At 40.6% G+C, this 20,180-nt stretch overlaps 2 protein-coding genes across 5 annotated transcripts in view; one reads left to right on the forward strand and one right to left on the reverse strand.

The window, feature by feature from the left end:
- c2cd3 (C2 domain containing 3 centriole elongation regulator) overlaps window positions 1–20,180 on the reverse strand; it is a 222,277-nt gene that overhangs the window by 23,795 nt on the left and 178,302 nt on the right. The window contains exons 33-34 of one of the 2 annotated variants that reach the window (XM_087988324.1): window positions 11,696–11,771; window positions 9,070–9,189 (exon numbers count right to left, since the gene is read on the reverse strand). The exons of the other annotated variant lie outside the window; for it this stretch is intronic. Coding sequence (XP_087844450.1) covers window positions 9,152–9,189; window positions 11,696–11,771 — 114 coding nt within the window. The 3' untranslated portion in view covers window positions 9,070–9,151. Of the gene's footprint in view, window positions 1–9,069; window positions 9,190–11,695; window positions 11,772–20,180 lie in introns of those variants that run through there. 2 annotated transcript variants of the gene reach the window in all.
- LOC122550856 (dicarboxylate carrier UCP2-like) overlaps window positions 1–20,180 on the forward strand; it is a 34,915-nt gene that overhangs the window by 3,812 nt on the left and 10,923 nt on the right. Inside the window, exons 2-7 of one of the 3 annotated variants that reach the window (XM_043692204.2) lie at window positions 334–486; window positions 8,974–9,181; window positions 12,230–12,427; window positions 14,940–15,041; window positions 15,120–15,300; window positions 16,389–17,459. In XM_043692204.2, coding sequence (XP_043548139.2) covers window positions 361–486; window positions 8,974–9,181; window positions 12,230–12,427; window positions 14,940–15,041; window positions 15,120–15,300; window positions 16,389–16,494 — 921 coding nt within the window. In that variant the 5' untranslated portion in view covers window positions 334–360 and the 3' untranslated portion in view covers window positions 16,495–17,459. Of the gene's footprint in view, window positions 1–288; window positions 487–8,973; window positions 9,182–12,229; window positions 12,428–14,939; window positions 15,042–15,119; window positions 15,301–16,388; window positions 17,460–20,180 lie in introns of those variants that run through there. The other 2 variants (XM_043692203.2, XM_087988328.1) reach the window with 2 other exon arrangements.

Below are 20,180 nucleotides of genomic sequence, written 5' to 3' on the forward strand. Positions count from 1 at the left end.
TGGATACTTTTGTCCTCTCTGGCGATCATGCAACTTCAGGTGGAATGGGGAAATGCACGTATTGTGTGTATGGTGTGGATTCTGTTGTCTGCAATTTCCTAAATTGGGTTTTCCATTTTCATTTTCCTAAGGAAAACAACTTTAAGTCACTGAATCACTTTTTAAATTAATGTTTCTCACCACCTGAGAATAAGCTGCAAATATTACTTGAATGTGCTCTGGTTTTTTGCTATCCTTGCAAAAAGCAAAACCGAGGGATTTGTTGCTGTCAATATTGCTTTCTTGTAGGCTTGCTTGGTGAACAATGGATGTACAAGAGTTTTAATTTCCCAGGCATCTGCATGAAGGCTGCACTTGAACATGGTTGGATTAAAACCGACAGATGTGCCTCCAACAAATGGCGTAAAGATTCTTTGTGCTGGTGCAGCAGCTTGTGTGGCTGATCTTGTTACATTCCCTCTTGATACCACCAAAGTCAGGTTGCAGGTAAAGTTAATGTTTGACAATGTTGATACCTATATCTCTTGTAAAGCTTTTCTTTTTATTGTTATTACTTCATTACCACAATCTTCTACTATACAAGACTATAACAGTGGGTTCTCCCAAAATGGAGAAAAGCATTAATGTGAAATCAAAACTCCTATTGAATCAATTACCTGTGTTTCTGTCAGTGAGTCAGACTCACTGCTAACCTGAGAGAAATCTGGTAAAGTCGAATTAGTGTGGATGCTGGAACTCTGAAATAAAAGCACAAATGCTAGAGAAACTCTGCAGGTCTGGCAGAATCTATGGAGAACAAAACAGTTAATGTGCTGAGTCTGGTATGACTTTTTCAGAACTCCAGTGATCTGTATTAACTCTTTTTTTTCTTCTCCTTATCCCCCACCCAATCCCAGTCTAGGTTGCATTGAATTTGACCCAAAAACACAGATTGCAAGAATCTAACAACAGGGATGTTAACAAGCCAGTACTCTTTTAGTATCTTTCTACAGCAGACAAGGAAATAGTATATTAACATTTTTTCCCCTTAGCTGGACGTGGAGAGCAAGCTGAGAAAGTGAGTCATAGTCATAGAGATGTACAGCATGGAAACAGACCCTTCGGTCCAACCCGTCCATGCCGACCAGATATCCCAACCCAATCTAGTCCCACCTGCCAGCACCGGCCCATATCCCTCCAAACCCTTCCTATTCCTAAACCCATCCAAATGCCACTTAAATGTTGCAATTGTACCAGCCTCCACCACATGCTCTGGCAGCTCATTCCATACATGTACCACCCTCTGCATGAAAAGGTTGCCCCTTAGGTCTCTTTCATATCTTTCCCCTTTCACGCTAAACCTATGCCTTCTAGTTCTGGACTCCTCGACCGCAGGGAAAAGACTTTGCCTATTTATCCTATTCATGCCCCTCATAATTTTGTAAACCTCTATAAGGTCACCCCTCAGCCTCCGATGCTCCAGGGAAAACAGCTCCAGCCTGTTCAACTCTCCCTGTAGCTCAGATCCTCCAACCCTGGCAACATCCTTGTAAATCTTTTCTGAACCCTTTCAAGTTTCACAACATCTTTCCGATAGGAAGGAGACCAGAATTGCGCACAATATTCCAACAGTGGCCTAACCAATATCCTGTACAGCCGCAACATGACCTCCCAACTCCTGTACTCAATACTCTGACCAATAAAGGAAAGCATACCAAACGCCACCTTCACTATCCTATCTACCTGTGACTCCACTTTCAAGGAGCTATGAACCTGCACTCCAAGGTCTCTTTGTTCAGCAACATTCCCTAAGACATTACTATGAAGTGTATAAGTCCTGCTAAGATTTGCTTTCCCAAAATGCAGCGCCTCTCATTTATCTGAATTAAACTCCATCTGCCACTTCTCAGCCCGTTGGCCCTCTGGTCCAGATCCTGTTGTAATCTGAGGTAACCCTCTTTGCTGGCTGCCCACTAAACGTCCAATTTTGGTGTCATCTGCAAACTTACTAACTGTACCTCTTATGCTCGCATCCAAATCATTTATGTAAATGACAAAAAGTAGAGGGCCCAGCACCGATCCTTGTGGCACTCCACTGGTCACAGGCCTCCAATCTGGAAAAACAACCCTCTACCACCACCCTCTGTCTTCTACCTTTGAGCCAGTTCCGTATCCAAATGGCTAGTTCTCCCTTTATTCCGTGAGATCTAACCTTGCTAATCAGTCTCCCATGGGGAACCGTGTCGAACGCCTTACTGAAGTCCATATAGATCACATCTACTGCTCTTCCCTCATCAATCCTCTTTGTTACTACTTCAAACAACTCAATCGAGTTTGTGAGACATGATTTCCCACACACAAAGCCATGTTGACTATCCCGAATCAGTCCTTGCCTTTCCAAATACATGTACATCCTGTCCCTCAGGATTCCCTCCAACAACTTGCCCACCATCGACATCAGGCTCACCGGTCTATATTTCCCTGGCTTGTCTTTACTGTCCTTCTTAAACAGTGGCACCATGTTTGCCAATCTCCAGTCTTCCAGCACCGCACCTGTGACTATCTGATACAAATATCTCAGCAAGAGGCCCAGCAATCACTTTTCTAGCTTCCCATAGAGTTCTCGGGTACACCTGATCAGGTCCTGGGGATTTATGCACCTTTACCTGTTTCAAGACATCCAGCACTTCTCCTCTGTAATCTGGGCATTTTGCAAGATGTCACCATCTATTTCCCTACAGTCTATATTTTCCATATTCTTTTCCACAGTAAATACTGATACTAAATGAATATTTTGCATCTCCCCATTTTCTGTGGCTCCACACAAAGGCCACCTTGCTGGTCTTTGAGGTGCCCTATTCTCCCCCTAGTTACCCTTTTTGTCCTTTAATATATTTGTAAAACCCCTTTGCATTCTTCTTAATTCTATTTGTCAAAGCTATCTCATGTCCCCGTTTTGCCCTCCTGATTTTCCTCTGAAGTATTCTCCTATGTTCTTTATACTCTTCTAAGGATTCACTCGATCTATCCTGTCTGTACCTGACATATGCTTCCTTCTTCCTTAACCAAACCCTCAATTTCTTTAGTCATCCAGCATTCCCTATGCCTACCAGCCTTCGCTTTCACCCTGACAGAAATATAAACTCTCTGGATTCTTGTTATCTCATTTCTGAAGGCTTCCCATTTTCCAGCTGTCCCTTTACCTGCGAACCTCTGCCTCCAATCAGCTTTTGAAAGTTCTTACCTAATCCTGTCAAAATTTGGCCTTTTTCCAATGTAGAACTTCAACTTTTAGATCTGGTCTATCCTTTTCCATCACTATTTTAAAACGATTAGAATTATGGTCGCTGGCCCCAAAGTGCTCCCCCACTGACACCTCAGTCACCTGCCCTGCCTTATTTCCCAAGAGTAGGTCAAGTCTAAGAACAATTATGAAATCCTGTGCTTTCTAAATAGACTTGGATCACATGGTAAATATTTTATAAAGTAGTTCACCTTGTCTGAAATATTCTGGCATCATATTTGAATGAATTATAGACGATTTGAGAAAATGATTCTGGATGACTGCCAATTCATGGATGGATTGAAAACTGTAGGGTCCTTTCCTTGAGGAGAGAGGGTTGTGAGGAGATTTGATAAGTACTCAGTCAGTAGTCTAGAGAGCATATTGAAACTGCTTCATTGGTAGGAGAGTTGAGAATTACAAACTGATTTAAGAAACTACTGGAAGAATCAATGTTAACATGAAGAAAAAAAACTTAAACAATTGAGTAATTATGATTGGAATGCAAAAATAAGAATGGGAGGAGGCAAGTCTACATGTGTCTCTTAAGGGAATCTGATCAGTACTGAACAAAAAGTCCAAAACTAGAGCACATAGGTTTTAACTGGGCAAAAGTGGGTGCTGGAGATCAGAGTCTAGATTAGAGTGGTGCTGGAAAAGCACAGCAGGTCAGGCAGCATCTGAGGAGCAGGAAAATCAATGTTTCGAGCAGAAGTCCTCATTCCTGATGAAGGGCTTTTGCCAGAAACGTCGTTTTTTTTTCTGCTCTTCAGATGCTGCCTGACCTGCTGTGCTTTTCCAGCAGCACTCAAAACCGATGTGGGGGTCTAGATTAAAGGCAAGTATGGAAAGATTTAAAAGATTAAGGGCATTTTTTTCAGAGGGTGTTATGTGTATGGAGTGAGCTGCCTGAGGAAGTGGTGGAGGCTGGTACAATAACACTTAAAAGGCATCTGGATGGGTATATGAATGGGAAGAGATATGGGCCAAGTGCTGACAAATGTGACTCTAATTTAGGATACCTGGTTAGCATGAACAAGTTGGACCAAAGGATTTGTTTCTATGCTGACTTTATAATAGAAAGCTGTTGTGAATCACTGCTGAATCTGGGGATGACCATTTGTTCCAGAAACAATAAGTACTATTGATGGATTCTCTAACCATTAGAGAGCGGACCTAAAGTAGCCCCGAAAGAGATAGGAAGGTAAATAGGGGCCATAGCTTGGTTATGTTGGACAGTTTTAGAAATAAGAGCCAAGTATGATCAGAAAAAGTTTGATAGTTGCCAATAAATCAAATTTAGTTGATTTATATTGAAAGAATTTTGGTTTCTACTTCCCTGATAGGGAATAATAGCAAGTCTTCCCTTGAAGATGGCTAAGTATGAGGAAGTATCCCTTCAGATGGAACATCAGGGCTTGGGGATAATGATATTAAAGTAGACCCCCACAGCAGGAAAAGTAATCTGGAAAATATTTTAGCTTTGTTGGCCATGTGTTTAGTTTGTTGGTTGCAGGGAGGATTTGTTCTTATTTTTCAAACTGCCTGCAGAGGCAATTGATTTCATAAAGGTTATGGAAGTCCAACAAATATTTGTCAATAATTTAATGCATTGAGGGTATGCTATTTCTCTTTTTTTTTAAAATCTTTGTTGGAATTCAGCTAGACAATGTTCTATTCGTATGGAAAAGGGAAACTCTTGGGTATCTTTTTATGATGCAAGTCAATTATTTTCCCCTTTGAGATTCTGTGGCATTTAAGCAGTTTGCTTCTAGACAATTTAAGATTGGAATTTGGCTTCAAGGGCCTTCTAAATGTGTAAGGATTCAGACAATAAACAGAATTGGTAACCTTCAATCAACAGTCTTGTTTGGAAAGTGTTATGTCAATGTGATGAGGCACCCTGTTTTTCGCAAAAGTGTTACATCATGGCAAGAATTTGGAACTTGTACGCTTTGATAGCAAAAATGGTTGCCTTGGTTTTGAAACTGGATGAGATGACACCTTCAGCACTACAGTCTACTCTGCCTTTTAAGGTCATGGCCGACCTGGTTGTGGTCTTGAATTGACTTTCCTGTCCGTGCCCTAATGATGTGTCTAAATTTACATTGACTCTTCAGAACTGAAGTGTCCTTCTGCACTGGAAATGATTTCTTGCTCTCCTCGGATGCTACCAGACCTGGTGTTTCTCTAAATGATCTCTTTATTTCAGATTTCCAGCATCTGCAGTACCTTGCCTTTTTTTTTTGTCTGACTTGCATTGTTCAGATCCTGATAGGAAGAATGCACTGACAATCAAACCTAGTTTTTTACATTTTGTGATGACTTGTAAGATAGTATCTATTTAATCACTAGTGTAATGATAATGCAACTATTCACTAGATTTTTAAAAAATCTCCAGGTTTCATCAACTAGCAAGAACATAGAAATCTTATTGGATATGTATCCTCTAAAGTATAGCAAACTGATCAGTAATTAAGAATATTCAAATTTTGAACCATATCCTCTTTAAATTCAAACACACACCTTCCTCAAATAGGACTGACAAGGCAAACACTTGCAGGGAGATGGGATTGAAAACCATCTATGCAAAAGGAACAGTCTGACAAGGGGGGAATTGAGTGACTTTCTCTCAGTTCTGTTTTTTGGTAATGCAATCCTGTTGTCATCTGCAGTGATCCTCCAAACTTGGTAGCTAGCTAGCTAGTCCTAGGATTTTGCTGATTATTCTAAGTTCTTCTCTTTTTGAACTTCTAATGCTGGTTTTCTGCTGGGGGGTGGAGTGGGGGGATGCCTGCTGCTCCTTTCTCAGTTCTAACAAACTGCAAGTTGAAACCAATCCAAAACCTCTTGCTTGACAGTTTTTTTCCAACCCAAGGAGATCTGTACCAGCTTGCCTCAAAGTATCTAATCCAACTTCCCCAAAGCTCACGTGCCCTTGTGTAACCAGAACTGGAAGTGAGATTCACTTAAATGTATTAAATTAGTTCATTCTCTGCAGTACAGCAATCCAAACTTCCACTTTCCAGTCTTCAAGAACTATGGAGTCTTTACAAGCTATGAAAATATGGAATATGAGGATGGCTTTTAAAACACTTTAGAAAAGTATGTAAGTCAGTCTATCTGAAAGTGACCTAACCCAGTGTGACAGAGCCCAGGGCCCCTGGAGTGTTAATGGATGCTTGTTTATACTATGTTGGCTTAGGGACAGGTAGTATAAAAATTAAAATTTATTTGCTTGTTTTTGGTTTGGCATAATTGAGGATTGGTTCTATTGTAAGTTGTTCGAAAAGAGAACGTTTTCAGGCAGTTCAGAGGAGAGCTGACTGGTATCAGAAGCAAATCTAATTTCTTCTTTTCCAGGGAAGAAATGCTGAACAGTTCAAGAAAAGCTCAACTTTCTCCACTGAAAGTTTTTATAAAAAAAAACTGTCCGACTTTCAGAGCAAGTGCTTGACAAGAAATCCAAGTTCTAATTTGTCAAGACTTCAGTTTACAGGAAAGAACTGGGGAGAATTAGCTATGCCAAGTTTTAAGATTTGATATTAGCTTTGGATCTTGTTCTTGGTTTCAAAGTAGAATGTAAATGGTATTTTTTCACTTATCAGGACAGGCATGATAAGGCAACCATTTGCAATTATAAAATCAGAAGTCACAAGGCACCAGGTTATAGTCCAACAAGTTTATTGAAATTTGCAAGCTTTTGCAGCACTGCTCTTTATCAGGTGAAGTCCTCCTTATTTTTGACTGAGTTGACATTTTTCAACCCAAATCCTTTTGCAACCTAGTTGTACTTAGTGTCTGACCTTTGGAACTCACGGGTTAACAAAAATTTCAAAACTTCCATTTGAAACAAATGTGTTAGTTACCTGTTTAAATAATTGCCTGAGCAAGAGTACTGTTGGACTGCAGATAACTTCCTGACTGAGTCCAATGCATCTCTGGTATTCCATTGTATATTTCTTCAGGAACTTGTAGGTCACTTGTACTATCTCTAACCTGTCAGAATTGACATTGCCCAACAATCTTTTAACTGTTGGAAACAGGCATCTCTTTGGTTGAGGTGGACAACTTATTTTGGCTCTTCAGAAGTCCCTGCCCTGACTTGTTATTAATATGGTAAGAACAAGGACTGCAGATGCTGGAAACCAGAGTCTAGATTAGAGTGGTGCTGGAAAAGCATAGTAGGTCAGGCAGCATCCATGGAGCAGGAAAATCGTTGTTTTAGGCAAAAGCTCTTCATCGGGAATAGAGGCAGGATGCCTGCAGAGTGGAAAGATAAATGGTGGGGGTGGGGAGAAAGTAACATAGAGCACAATAGGTGGGTGGGGGTGGAGGTGTTAAGTCAGAGGAGGGTGGGGGAAGGTAGCAAAATCTATGGTTGAACATTTAGCCTGTCTCCTTGTATCTGGTCTAAAGAAATGTCTTCTGTCTTCTAAGAAAGCTGAAGAGCCATTCTGCCTGTGGTTAGGGAAAGATTAGGATAATACTGGGATTAGTTACCTTCTGGATAAAATCTGAAGTCTTTCAAAGATCGTCACAGTCCTGATAGCTGTCTGCCAGAGTAGATAGGTTGAAGCCTAGATTGCCTTTGTATGGAGCAGCAGAAAATGGGGGAGATACTAAATGAATATTTTGCATCAGTATTTCCTGTGGCAAAGGATGTGGAAGATAGACTGCAGAGAAATAGATGGTGACACCTTGCAAAATGTTCATATTGCAGAGGAGGAAGTGCTGGATGTAAGAGACCTAAGGGGCAACTTTTTCACGCAGAGGGTGGTGCGTGTATGGAATGAGCTGTCAGAGGAAGTGGTGGAGGCTGGTACAATTGCAACATTTGAGGCATTTGGATGGGTATATGAATAGGAAGGGTTTGGAAGGATATGGGCCGGGTGCTGGCAGGTGAGACTAGATTGGGTTGGGATATCTGGACAGCATGGACGGGTTGGACTGAAGGGTCTGTTTGCATGCTGTCTCTATGACTCTATGAATGCTAGGTGTAGCATTTGGGCATAATGGAACAAGGTTTTAACCAAATTTTGACCCCAATTGTAAATCTTCCACTCCTTCTCTTTGGCCTGGTCTAGAGACTGGATGGATTTTTTTTTTATTCATGGATGAGGACATTGCTGGCTAGGACACTAGTAGTGATTCAGATGGGTTTTTTCAACACTGGTTTCATGGTCATGATTAGATTCTTAATTCTATATTTTTTTTTGTTGAATTCAAATTCTACCATCTGCCATGGCAGGATTCGAACCTGGGTCCCTAAAACATTACCTGGGCCTTTGGATTAACAGTCCAGCAATAATACCATGAGGCCATCACCTCCCCATGCGATCAAGATGGATTTTCCTTCATGACAGAATTGTCACTGGTATGTTTCCACTTTTGCTTGATGCTGATCTTGCAGAGGGACTGGAGGATCTTGTCAAAGGTGTGGTATCACAATACAGAAACCAAGGCAAACAGCACCTCTGTGGTTTGTAGCACTGAGACCTTGGCACATATAATCTAGAACTGTTTATGTTCCATGAAATGCAACTTCCCCAGCATAACAGGACAGGGGCTTGCATTCATTAAAGTTTAGCATTTTCTTTTCTTTATAAATGACTAATGCAAACGAAAGAACTGTTTGAAACTCTTTTTTTTTAAAGACATAAGCAACTTGATTGTGGCTGAAATTATAGAAGTCTTGTTCATACACTCAGATTCAAGGAGAATACAAATCTATCAACAATGTGACCTCTCCAAAGTATAGAGGGGTCTTTGGTACCATGGTAACAATTGTGAAAACTGAAGGAGCAAGAAGTCTCTATAATGGCTTGGTGGCTGGTCTTCAACGTCAGATGAGCTTTGCATCAGTGCGTATTGGGCTTTACGATTCTGTCAAACACTTCTACACCAATGGATCTGATGGTGAGTACCTTCAGGCATGAGTATAATTAGATTAGATTACATTACAATGTGGAAACAGGCCCTTCAGCCCAATAAGTCCACACCGACCCGCCGAAGCGTAACCCATCCATACCCCTACATTTACCCCTTACCAAACACTACGGGCAATTTAGCATGGCCAGTTCACCTGAACTGCACATCTTTGGGCTGTGGGAGGAAACCGGAGCTCCCGGAGGAAACCCACGCAGACACGGGGAGAACGTGCAAACTCCACACAGTCAGTCGCCTGAGGCGGGAATTGAACCCGGGTCTGTGGTGCTGTGAGGCAGCAGTGCTAACCACTGTGCCACCGTACCAACCACAGGATGAGCTTATAATGGATATAAGCTCATCCTGAAAGGAGCACCTTCCATCTTGAGGCAGGGTTGGTGCAGTGACAGTTGACTATGACAAGCATAATGTGTGGTTCAGGAGCCTGTAGCATTCTCTGACACGTTTGGTGTAGCAGTCTGCTACCTGGTAGATATTAGAACCAGCACATGATGTTAGCTTGCTGATTCCTATTGAGGTGGTAACTTGGTACCAGGGAAAGCTGAGAATATGATTAAGACAGTGAAGGTGGAAATTGTTGAGCCTCTATTTGCTCAGGGATTTGTTGGCTATGCCAATATTCATTCACCTGGAGAGCATGATGGCTGTTAACTTCAGCCAGTACAGCCTATATAGTGTAGGTACACTCAATGGTGTTTGTGTTTCACCAGTGAATGGTGATTTTTGTACCATTATCAGGCTGGTGTGTGGCTTGGACATGGACATGCATTAGGTGTTGCCATATAGATGCTGCCCTTACCTCTTTAGTTGGTAGCAGATAAGCATTTGGGAAGGTTCTGTCAATGGAGCCTTAGTGGGTTAATGTACACCACCTGGAAGATGCACATTGCCACAATATGGGTAGATATTGTCTGCATCTTATAATGTAGAAGAGTGTACTGAAGATGTGGGATTGGTAAACCTTGCTGTTTGGTGCTCTTGTCAGTTCTTCACATTTCAAATGCAACAAATTACAGCTTTTCTGATTTAATGCAAACTACTTTCAATATCCCACCATCAATGCTAACAGCTGATTAGTGTGGTAACATCCTGAACCATTCTGAAGACCTTATCTTCCTGATGCCAATGGTCAAACCAACACTGCATTTTGCTGTTGAAGGTGTTTCTAAGTTTGGAATGCTAGTGTGATGGTTGCTGTAGAGAAATTCTAAGGACTGTCTGTACCCTTTGCTTGCCTGAGATTCAAGACAAAAATATTGAACTGCTTTACTCCTAGAACGGTACTTGGGTCAACAGTCTGTGTAGTTGACCTGCAAGTGCATGGCAGCAGTGAAAACTGTTTGACTGCATTCATTGTGCCACTATTGCTGACCTTGCCCAAGATGTCCTCAAACAGGACATCATACTGAACATCTTGAATGGGCATACAATTATCTCCAACTATTTAAATAGACCTGTCTTTTGATGGTTTAATTGCTTTGTGGTGTAAATATTCCCATGTGACAGTGGAGTAACCACTCCCGGGCACAAGCCTGGGCAAAATTAACGGGTAGTTGTTTGTGTTGCTGGAAAAGCACAGCAGGTCAAGCAGCATCTGAGGAGCAGGAAAATCGATGTTTCGGGCAAAAGCCCTTCATCAGGCTTCAATAGATACCGATGGAATTTTAATATTGAGGTGATCTATATTCTAAGGGAAAGTAATTGAGTCTAAATGGTACAATTTTATAAGACCAAATGTCTGTGCAGACTTCAGTGACTAGTTGATAGAGTACAGAATCTCTTGGCTTTTGTAATAGAGGCACTGAATACAAAAGCAAGGGTTTTTATGATAAATCACTGATTTTAGACTTCACCAGCAGTATTGTCTCAAAGATGACATATGTTTTTGGCACATTTTAAAATTATGGAGCAGATTTATCAGAAAAGGAAGAATGAAGGAACTTCAGTTGATGAAATATTAGAAATGCTGGATCTAACCTTTTTAAAAAAAACAAATAATTTGATGTTCAAACTAGAGATTTTGATCAGGTCAGTAGGAAGAAGCCATTTCATCTGGATTCTGAATTGAAGTGATGGTTTTTTTTAAAAAAAAGTCTAGTGGTGGGGGAGGGGTAAAGAAGAGAAGAGGACCATATTTTAAAGACTAGTTATAATGTGGCACGTACTATTTGGTGAAGGCAAGATGTAAATTTTGAAAGGGATTTTGAGATGTTTTCCAGGGCTGTGGAAAAGGGGGTGGAGCTATTTGTATGAGGAAGAACCAGCCCAGGTGCAATGAGCTGATTCTACCCAGAAGGGTGGCTATGCTGCTATTATTCTATTGTTCCAAGCTGCAATGTAACATTTGCCCTACAAGCAATCAGTCACCCCAATGTTTCCATATCAAATTAACCATTCTTTGTCCTTTATGAACCTGTCCAAGCAAACCTTGATTTTTGGTAATCTCTGTCCTTTTTATTTAAAGGTAAAAAAATCACACTACACCTGATTTATAGTCCAACAGGTTAATTGGAAGCACTAGCTTTCGGAGGACTGCTCCTTCAGGTAGTTGTGGAGTACACTATAGTAAGACACAGAATTTGTAGCAAAGGTTTACAGTGTGATGTAACTGAAATTATACATTAAAAAAGACCTTGATTGTTTAAGTCTCTCGTCTGTTAGAATGGCTATGATGATTTCACTACTTTCATATGTAAATCTCAAAACATTTTTAAAAGTTACATTCTCAGGTTAACTTTATCTGGGCTGATAACACCTTCAACACATTAACAATTGGTATCTCCCTATATGCTGGTGTCTGTGCCACTTAGGCTGATTTCTAATCTAAAAAGTGAATTAACAGAATCTTTTATAGATTCATGCAGCTTTTGAGCAAAGTGCAATGTAACTGCAAGTACAAATTCACCCCACAAATATGCATGTGGGTGACATCTCCAAATCCTGTCCTAGTTTAAATGATTTCCAGACCCTCCTCCCTCTCCTTGCACTAATCATCTCCTTGCCTTTTTCCATCCCCAGCTATTACCATTGGTAGTCGTTTGCTTGCTGGCTGCACAACAGGAGCCTTGGCAGTCACAATGGCACAGCCAACCGATGTGGTGAAAGTAAGGTTTCAAGCACAATCTAACCAAACTGGTGTGCGTAAGAGGTACAGTGGGACCATAAACGCCTACAGAAAAATCGCTAAGGAGGAAGGACTTCCAGGATTGTGGAAAGGTCTGAAAGTCTCATACATTTTATTACTGTTTCCCTAGTTGATTTGAGTTACTAGATCTAGTGTTAAAGACTGGTCTGCATTCCACCATTACCATTGTGAGGGATAATTGTATTAATTAGCACTTTGAAGGGCTGAAGTGGGAATATTTAGGGTCTAATATTGGCTGCTCAATGACTGAATCAATTTTGTTTTGCTTTGCTACAACTTCCTGAAGAGGCAAGGAAAGACTGTCAAATTTAAAAAACCTAGCTGAGACAGGTGGATGCAAACTATGGATTTTATGGCAAAAACTGCCTAGATTGAAGGCAAAGCACCAGGACTGCAAAGAAAGAACAGGCCATTCGGCCCACCAAGTCTGCACTCACAACCCCTTGTCTCTTCATGGTCCATGTCTCTATTCCCTGGATCTATTCATGCATCTGTCAAGATGCCTCTTCAATGTTGCTATTGTATCCAACTCCTCCAACATCTCTTGGCAGTGAATTCCAGGCATTTATTACCTTTTTTTTCAAAATAAAAAAACTTGCCTCCCTCACTTCCTGTTTTTAAACGTTCTCCTATTAGTACCTTTAGCCTAACTAATTGACAGTTTACCCTGGGGGGTATAAAACCTCTGACTATGCATTCTATACATTGCCTCTCATAATTTTGTAAACTTCTATCAGGTTGCTCATCTGCATCTCTAATTCTTAGATTCCCCACAGTATGAAAACAGGCCCTGCGGCCCAACAAGTTCACACCAACCCTCCAAAAAGTAACCCACCCAGACCCATTCACCTACTCTGTAATTACTCCTGACTAATGGACCGAACGCTATGGGCAATTTAGCATGGCCAATTCACCTAACCAGCACATCTTTGGACTGTGGGAGGAAACCGGAGCACCCAGAAGAAACCTGGGTTCTGGAGGCTTCCAGACTGGAAGATCGTGCAACTCCACACAGGCAGTCGCCCGAGGCTGGAATCGAACCCAAGTCCTTGGTGCTATGAGGCAGCAGTGTTAATCATTGGACGACCGTGCCACCCCATTCCGTTGAAAACCAACAAATTTGTCCCATCTCTAGTAATAGCTAATACCCTCCTGACCAGGCAACACCCTGGTAAACTGTTTTTGTACCCTCTCCAAAGCCTCCACATCCTTCTGATAGTGTGGTGATCAGAACTGTAGTTAGGCCACATTTTGAATATTGCATAAAGTTCTATAGTGACAAGATGACTTGACAATTTTCTATAGTCTGCCACAACTGATGCCATATTCCTTCTTGACCACCTTATCCAGTTGTTGCTATTTTCCTGTTGAGGGTTCTGCCACTTCCTGTATCTGGATTAAAATCCACCTGCCATTTCTCTGCTCCGGTTTCCAGCCTATCTGTTCTTTTGCATCCTCTGGCAATCCTCCTCCCTATCCACAGTTTCCCCCAATCCTTGTGTCACCTATAAAACTTGTAGATATTTCAAACAGGGTTCCTAGAACTGTTTTGTGGAACCCCACTGGTCACATATTTTTCAGCTTTTTAAAAAACACCCTTTTGCCACTCTTCTGACCAAGCCAATTCTGTATTCACGTTTACCAGCTACTATGAATCCCATGTGACTTCACCTTTTTGTATCAGCCTGTCCAGAGGGACCTTGTTAAAATCCTTGTAGACCACCACCCTGCCCTAATCCATTATCTTTGTCACTTCCTCAAACTCAAATTTGAGAGACAAAACCTTCCCCATACAAAGCTATGCTACCCATTGCTATAAATCCATAGCTTTTCCAAATGTGAGTAAATGCTTTCCTTAAGAATCTCCTAATTTCCCAACTGCTGACACAAAGCTCACTGACCTGTAGCTTCCTGAACAACATTAGCTATTTCCCCAGTCCTCTAGGACCTCCCCTGTAACTAAGGAGAATACAAAGATTTTTTTTGTGCAAGATCTCAGCAATTCCCTTGGCATTCTGGGATAGATCTCATCAGGTCCTGAGGAATTGTCCACCCTTTAATGCTTTGTTTTTATATCAACATACCAATCTCTAGACTCTTCATCCACTTCTCCTTTGAATACCAATGCAGTATTTGAGGACCTTGCCCACATCCTGTAGCTCCACACACATAAATTCCCTTTGTCTTTGAGCGGACCTACCCTTTCCCTAGCTATTATTGCTCCTTTTTGTACATGTATAAAGTGCCTTGGGATTTTCCTTAATACTGTCTGCCATTTTCATAGCCACTTTTGTAGCCCTACTAACTCCTTTTTTTTTCTCTCTAAAATCTGAAATAAAAAATGCTGAAAATACTTGAAGCTGGTCTCCACTTCTGAAATTGATTCACAATGAGTTTTTAAGCCCCCAAACCCACAAACTAATCACTGTCAGGTTTTGACCTTTTTAAAATAATGTCAGCTCATTGCTTTTTTAAAAATAGTTAAAAGGAGCCAATAGAATTCATAATAAGTTGAATGACTTCAATTTTGTGCACAATGAAGAGATTAATTCCAATGTCACAAGCATTGGTTGACTTTTGCAGGTACTTTGCCAAATATTATTCGAAATTCTATTGTGAACTGCTCCGAACTAGTGACATATGATCTGATCAAAGAAGGGCTGATCAAGAATAATTTTATGACTGGTAAGCATTGCACAATGGCCAGTATAAAAGGCTAAAACTTTTAATAGCACAAACTGATCATTCTGATTTTGATTGCAGATAACCTGCCATGCCACTTTTGTGCTGCTTTTGGTGCTGGATTCTGCACAACCATTGTAGCTTCACCCGTTGATGTGGTAAAAACCAGATACATGAACTCTGCTCCTGGCCAGTACGGCAGTGCCTTAAACTGTGCCTTTATCATGCTGACAAAAGAGGGATTCACAGCTTTCTATAAAGGGTAACTCTCTCTTTAACCAATATGGAATTTTTGAACTTGAAATCAAGAGTATTTTCATACCATTTTTAATTCTAACCAACCAACAGTACAATTCCAAACCAATCCAATTACTGTTCTGTGCAGTGCCCTTATCATAAATATGGAACTTGTGAATGTTCAAGAGCCTAATCGCTATAAATACTTTGGGTTTGAGTTTCCTTGCTTCTAAATGGGCATCTTTTATTTCACTTCCACCCTCCAATAATACTGCTATTCTTTCTTCCCACCACACTTACAATGTTTATCTTCAGATGTCTGAACTTGATCCCCCTCCAATTTTTCCCCTTGCTGGTGAACTAAGCCTCTTGACTATGATATTAAAGTGGTTTTCTTTCCCAGAGGTGAGCGGTTATGGGGCTATCCTACTCCCACTCCAGCACTGCTCATAGTTTTTAAGCTAGCCTTGTTTTCCACCAAGACCCACAAATATTCTTTGTCGTGTAACTCTGTTCTTGCCTTCTCCCACTCCTGTTCAATGTCACTTTGGGTAGTTTGTACCCTTCCAACAAGATATTAGCCTACCCTGTGCTGGCAGACTACCAGTCACTGGACTGTCATTGATAACATCCCCATGACTCTATCAGGCTAATTTTTTTTAAAAATTCATTCACTGGATGATGGCATCACCAGCTAGACCAATATTTATTGCCCATCCTTATTGTCAACCACATTGCTGTAGGTTAGACCAGGTAAAGATGGCAGTTTCCTTCCCTAAAGGGCATTAGTGAATTAGATGGGTTTTTCCTGACAATTGGCAATGGATTCATATCAATTTCAGATATTTATTGAATTCCAATTCCACCATCTGTTGTGGCAGAACTTTGAACCCAGGTCCCCAGAACATTACCTGGGTTTCTGAAATAACAGTCCAGTGATTAATACCACTAGCCATTGCCTCCTCACAACTGATCTGCTGCTCGATTTTTAAAATCTGCCTCCATAACTCTCAATATTACTTATCTATTGCTTGTTTGAGACCTTTTCAAAAATAGATATTGAACAATTTACTTTCTCAATTGATTACAACCAAAATTTTTATTTTGCAACAGGTTTATGCCCTCCTTCCTGCGTCTAGGTTCATGGAACGTGGTAATGTTTGTCACTTATGAACAGATGAAACGTGCAATGATGCTGGTCAAGCAATCCTGGGAATAATCTTAATGTTCCACATTTTTATAGTTTTACATATAAAATTTAATATTTACCACATTATATAAATCAAAGGGCTTTGATTTCTTAATCATTCTGTTTTAAAGAATGGTTTAAACTGTGGGCATGTCGCTGGTCGATGGCAATGCCATACCTTGCTGCTGGCTTATTTCTTAATTTGAGGTATTTTGTGAATAGTTTTTTTGAAGGTGTCTTGTCTGTTCTGAAATATAGAAGCAAACTAATAACCCCATTCTTTCCCTTTGTACCTCCTGGTTTCTGGCATTACCAGTGATTTGTTATCCAAATTGAAATATTGAATATAGATGTTTTTGTAAAAACAAAAAGTGCACTAATGGGGTGAGAGTGTTGCTAGGTCAAACTCTGGCCCTCTCCCTCCATACTCCAATCAGTATAGCATACTCTTCTGTACTTGTCAAAAATGGATAAAGTAAATGACTAGAAGTATGATTTAAGGACCACATTATCAAGCAACGATTGGTTCAAAGTTAAAACACAGTTGCTTTTAATTCCAGAAAATCTTAAAAATTTCAGATGAAAATTTTCATTTAAGAACAAACTCTGGAATGCTCAACAGATCTGGCTGCAACTAAAGAGTTAATATTTTGATTTGACTTTAATGAAACTTAACATCTCTACAGTTTAGACTTGAACTCTTCCTTTCTCTACAGACACTGCCAGACCTACTGAGTTTCTACAGCACTGCTATTTCTCTGGTTTAGTTTGTTTGGTGTGACACATCTAGAAAGCAACTCTATTTCTGATCTTTACATTGTTTTGAAAGTGAAACATATCATGCAGTAATTTCTTTTGCTTTAAAAGCACCTCAGCACTATAATCTGGTTTGCTGACGTTTTTCTTGCAGTAAGAAATGTGTACAAGTTCGGATTCTAATATCTAGTGTCTTTTATACTGATTTGTTTAAATAAATATAATCCTTCCCCTCTTTGCATCAAACGTGTTGAAATAATTTTGTATTTACATGTCAACTTAAAGGCAAAGTATTATGACATGCTGTCTTCTAATAGTAGCATTGGAAATGGCTAATATATATACATACAGCATGGCCTTGCAAACAGTGAAAAAGGGTCAAATCTAGCTGCACCTATGCTCTAAGGCATCCCAAAAGCCAGCAGTTAAAACTTAGCAGCACTAATCTCATGGTGTAGTTGTAGTAGTAATGTCACTGGACAATTTTAAACCAATAGTCCTGTTTCATAATTTAATTGGGGTGGTTTGATAAAAGCAATTAGCAATAAGAGGAAAAACATTTGGCACCATTTTGTTCCAAGAAGGGCAAAAATGACTATCTCTTTAGGTTTGATGCTGAAGCTTCAATGAATGCATTTCTTGCTGCTCTGTCTGACAGGAAATAGGAGGCTGGAAAAACACAGCAAGCCAGGCCAGCATCAGGAGGTGGAGAACTTACATTTTGGGTGTCACCCTTCAGGACTGGGGGTGGGTGTAGAGGGAGCTGCAGATTAAGGGGATGGTGAAGTGGGGACAAGTAGTGGGTATGACCTGTTTCCTCAATAGGAGGAATGAATCTGGTTGGTGGCAGGGAGGGGCTAGAAGGGAGTCTGAGCTGGAAAGGGAGTTTATTTGAAACTGGAACAGTTCTCTGGGGTGGAGGCAGAAGGTGAGATGTTCCTCCATTTTGTAGTGTGGTCTGTTGTGGAAATGGAGACCAAGGATGGTCATGCCAGGAAGGGGAATTTAAAATGGGCAATGACTGGGAGGTCTGGTTGACTTCCCCAGGCCTGGCTGTGGTGGTAGGCAAAGCATTCCCTTTAGTTCACGTTTGCTCTCCCCAATGTAGCAAAGACCACAGAGCACCTGATGCAGTAAACTAGGTTAGAAGAGAGGCAGGTGAACCTCCTTCTCACCTGGAAGGTCTATTGGACATACATGCCATGACCATTCAACTACTCACTAAGTGAGCAGTGCTAAGATACTGCCTGGTTCAAGCCCTGAGCTGGTTGCCTGTTCCTCTTGTGCAAAGTATCCTTGTAGCAATATCTTAGTATTTTGCAGATGCCCTCAGACATGCTGGTCTATGCTACCTGTGTTTTGCAAGTGGGTGGGAGAAGTGCCATGGTGGTTGTGGGGAGAAATGCCAAAGAGGCTTCTATGGATGGTATGCTTGATATCTTTGGCAAGCCAGAGATTAGTTAGCAACTTGAGCTCAGTGTTGGCAACACCAATGTCTAGTTTGTTTGACATCTTTGGTAAGATGAGCTGATTTTAATGAGGTATTTAACAAGATATAAACCCACTTAATTGCCAAGTGAGAAATTTTCAACACTGGTAGATGCATAAAAGATATTGAAAATCAAATTGCAAAGTCTTAAAGCAGTTACACTGTAATTAGCTTTAACAGCTCAGACAATAAAGAAAATATATTAAAGTATTTTGTGTTTTTTGTTTAAAAATCCAGCAAGAAATTTTTAAAATTTTGACTGGGATCAGAAGCCAGTTTGCACAATTACCTCACCAAAGTTGAGCATAGCCAGTTTTGATATTTTTCATTGACATCATCTTGCAGCCTTCAAGGGCCTGGCTCCAGTTACTAACCCTAGGAGCTCAACTCTAGCAATCGGTAGCAGACTGTTCCCTCTCTGTGGGATAACAGGCAGCTTGCTCACAGCCTGGTTACTGGCAGAGATAGCCTAACCCTCTGAGCCATTACCTACCTGACCCTGGCTGCATTTGCTGAGGGGATATGGATGCTTGAGAAAAAAAAAATTAATAGATGGAAATCTCATTTGTGATGACGGAAGCCCTCTTATACATTGCGTATTTATAAGATCACTGAGCCATAGTGGAAAAATCAACTGCTGAAATGATTGAGGATAATCCCACAAATCTGGACAATAGGGGAAATAATATAATGAAGATGTTACAAAGAGATGATGTATTGACATTGGAAATTTAAGATCTTTCAGGGCATAAACAGGAACCAAAGATTTATACAATTGTGTGTAATGCTGCATTTTGGGGGAAAACAGATGATCTGCTATCCATCTAGTTTAATCTAAACAATATTCATTTTACTAGCAGGTGTATTTGAATATAGTCCAGAAATCTTGATTGCATTCACAATTTGGAACCAAATGTTAGCACAAGTCTGGATTACCAAATAAGGATCAGCCAAAATACCAATATAAACAAAGCCATAAAAGTCCAAATTAAATGATAGTTAAAATTCTAACTTTTATGAAACATTGTACAAATGTCTCTAAGGAGAAAGTGAGGTCTGCAGATGCTGGAGATCAGAGCTGAAAATGTGTTGCTGGAACAGCACAACAGGTCAGGCAGCATCCAGGGAACAGGAGAATCGACGTTTCGGGCATAAGCCCTTCTTCAGGAATCCTGAAGAAGGGCTTATGCCTGAAACGTCGATTCTCCTGTTCCCTGGATGCTGCCTGACCTGCTGCACTGTTCCAGCAACACATTTTCAGCTCCAAATGTCTCTAAGTCATAGGTTTAATTTAACTAAGTGAAATCTCATCTAATGTGGGAATACATGGTTAATCTTCAGAGGTTACCACATTTATTTGGAAGATGTTCTTCTGCATAAATAACCTCAGGAAAATAATAATTGATAGAAATGTGTAAAATTTGCAAGCTGCCATTTCTCACTTGAGAGGAGGATGGATTTGGGAATCAAC

Source organism: Chiloscyllium plagiosum, unplaced genomic scaffold, assembly GCF_037043375.1.
Source record: "Chiloscyllium plagiosum isolate Xiang-an unplaced genomic scaffold, Cpla_swu_hap1 HiC_scaffold_6, whole genome shotgun sequence".
Taxonomy (NCBI): Eukaryota; Metazoa; Chordata; class Chondrichthyes; order Orectolobiformes; family Hemiscylliidae; genus Chiloscyllium; species Chiloscyllium plagiosum.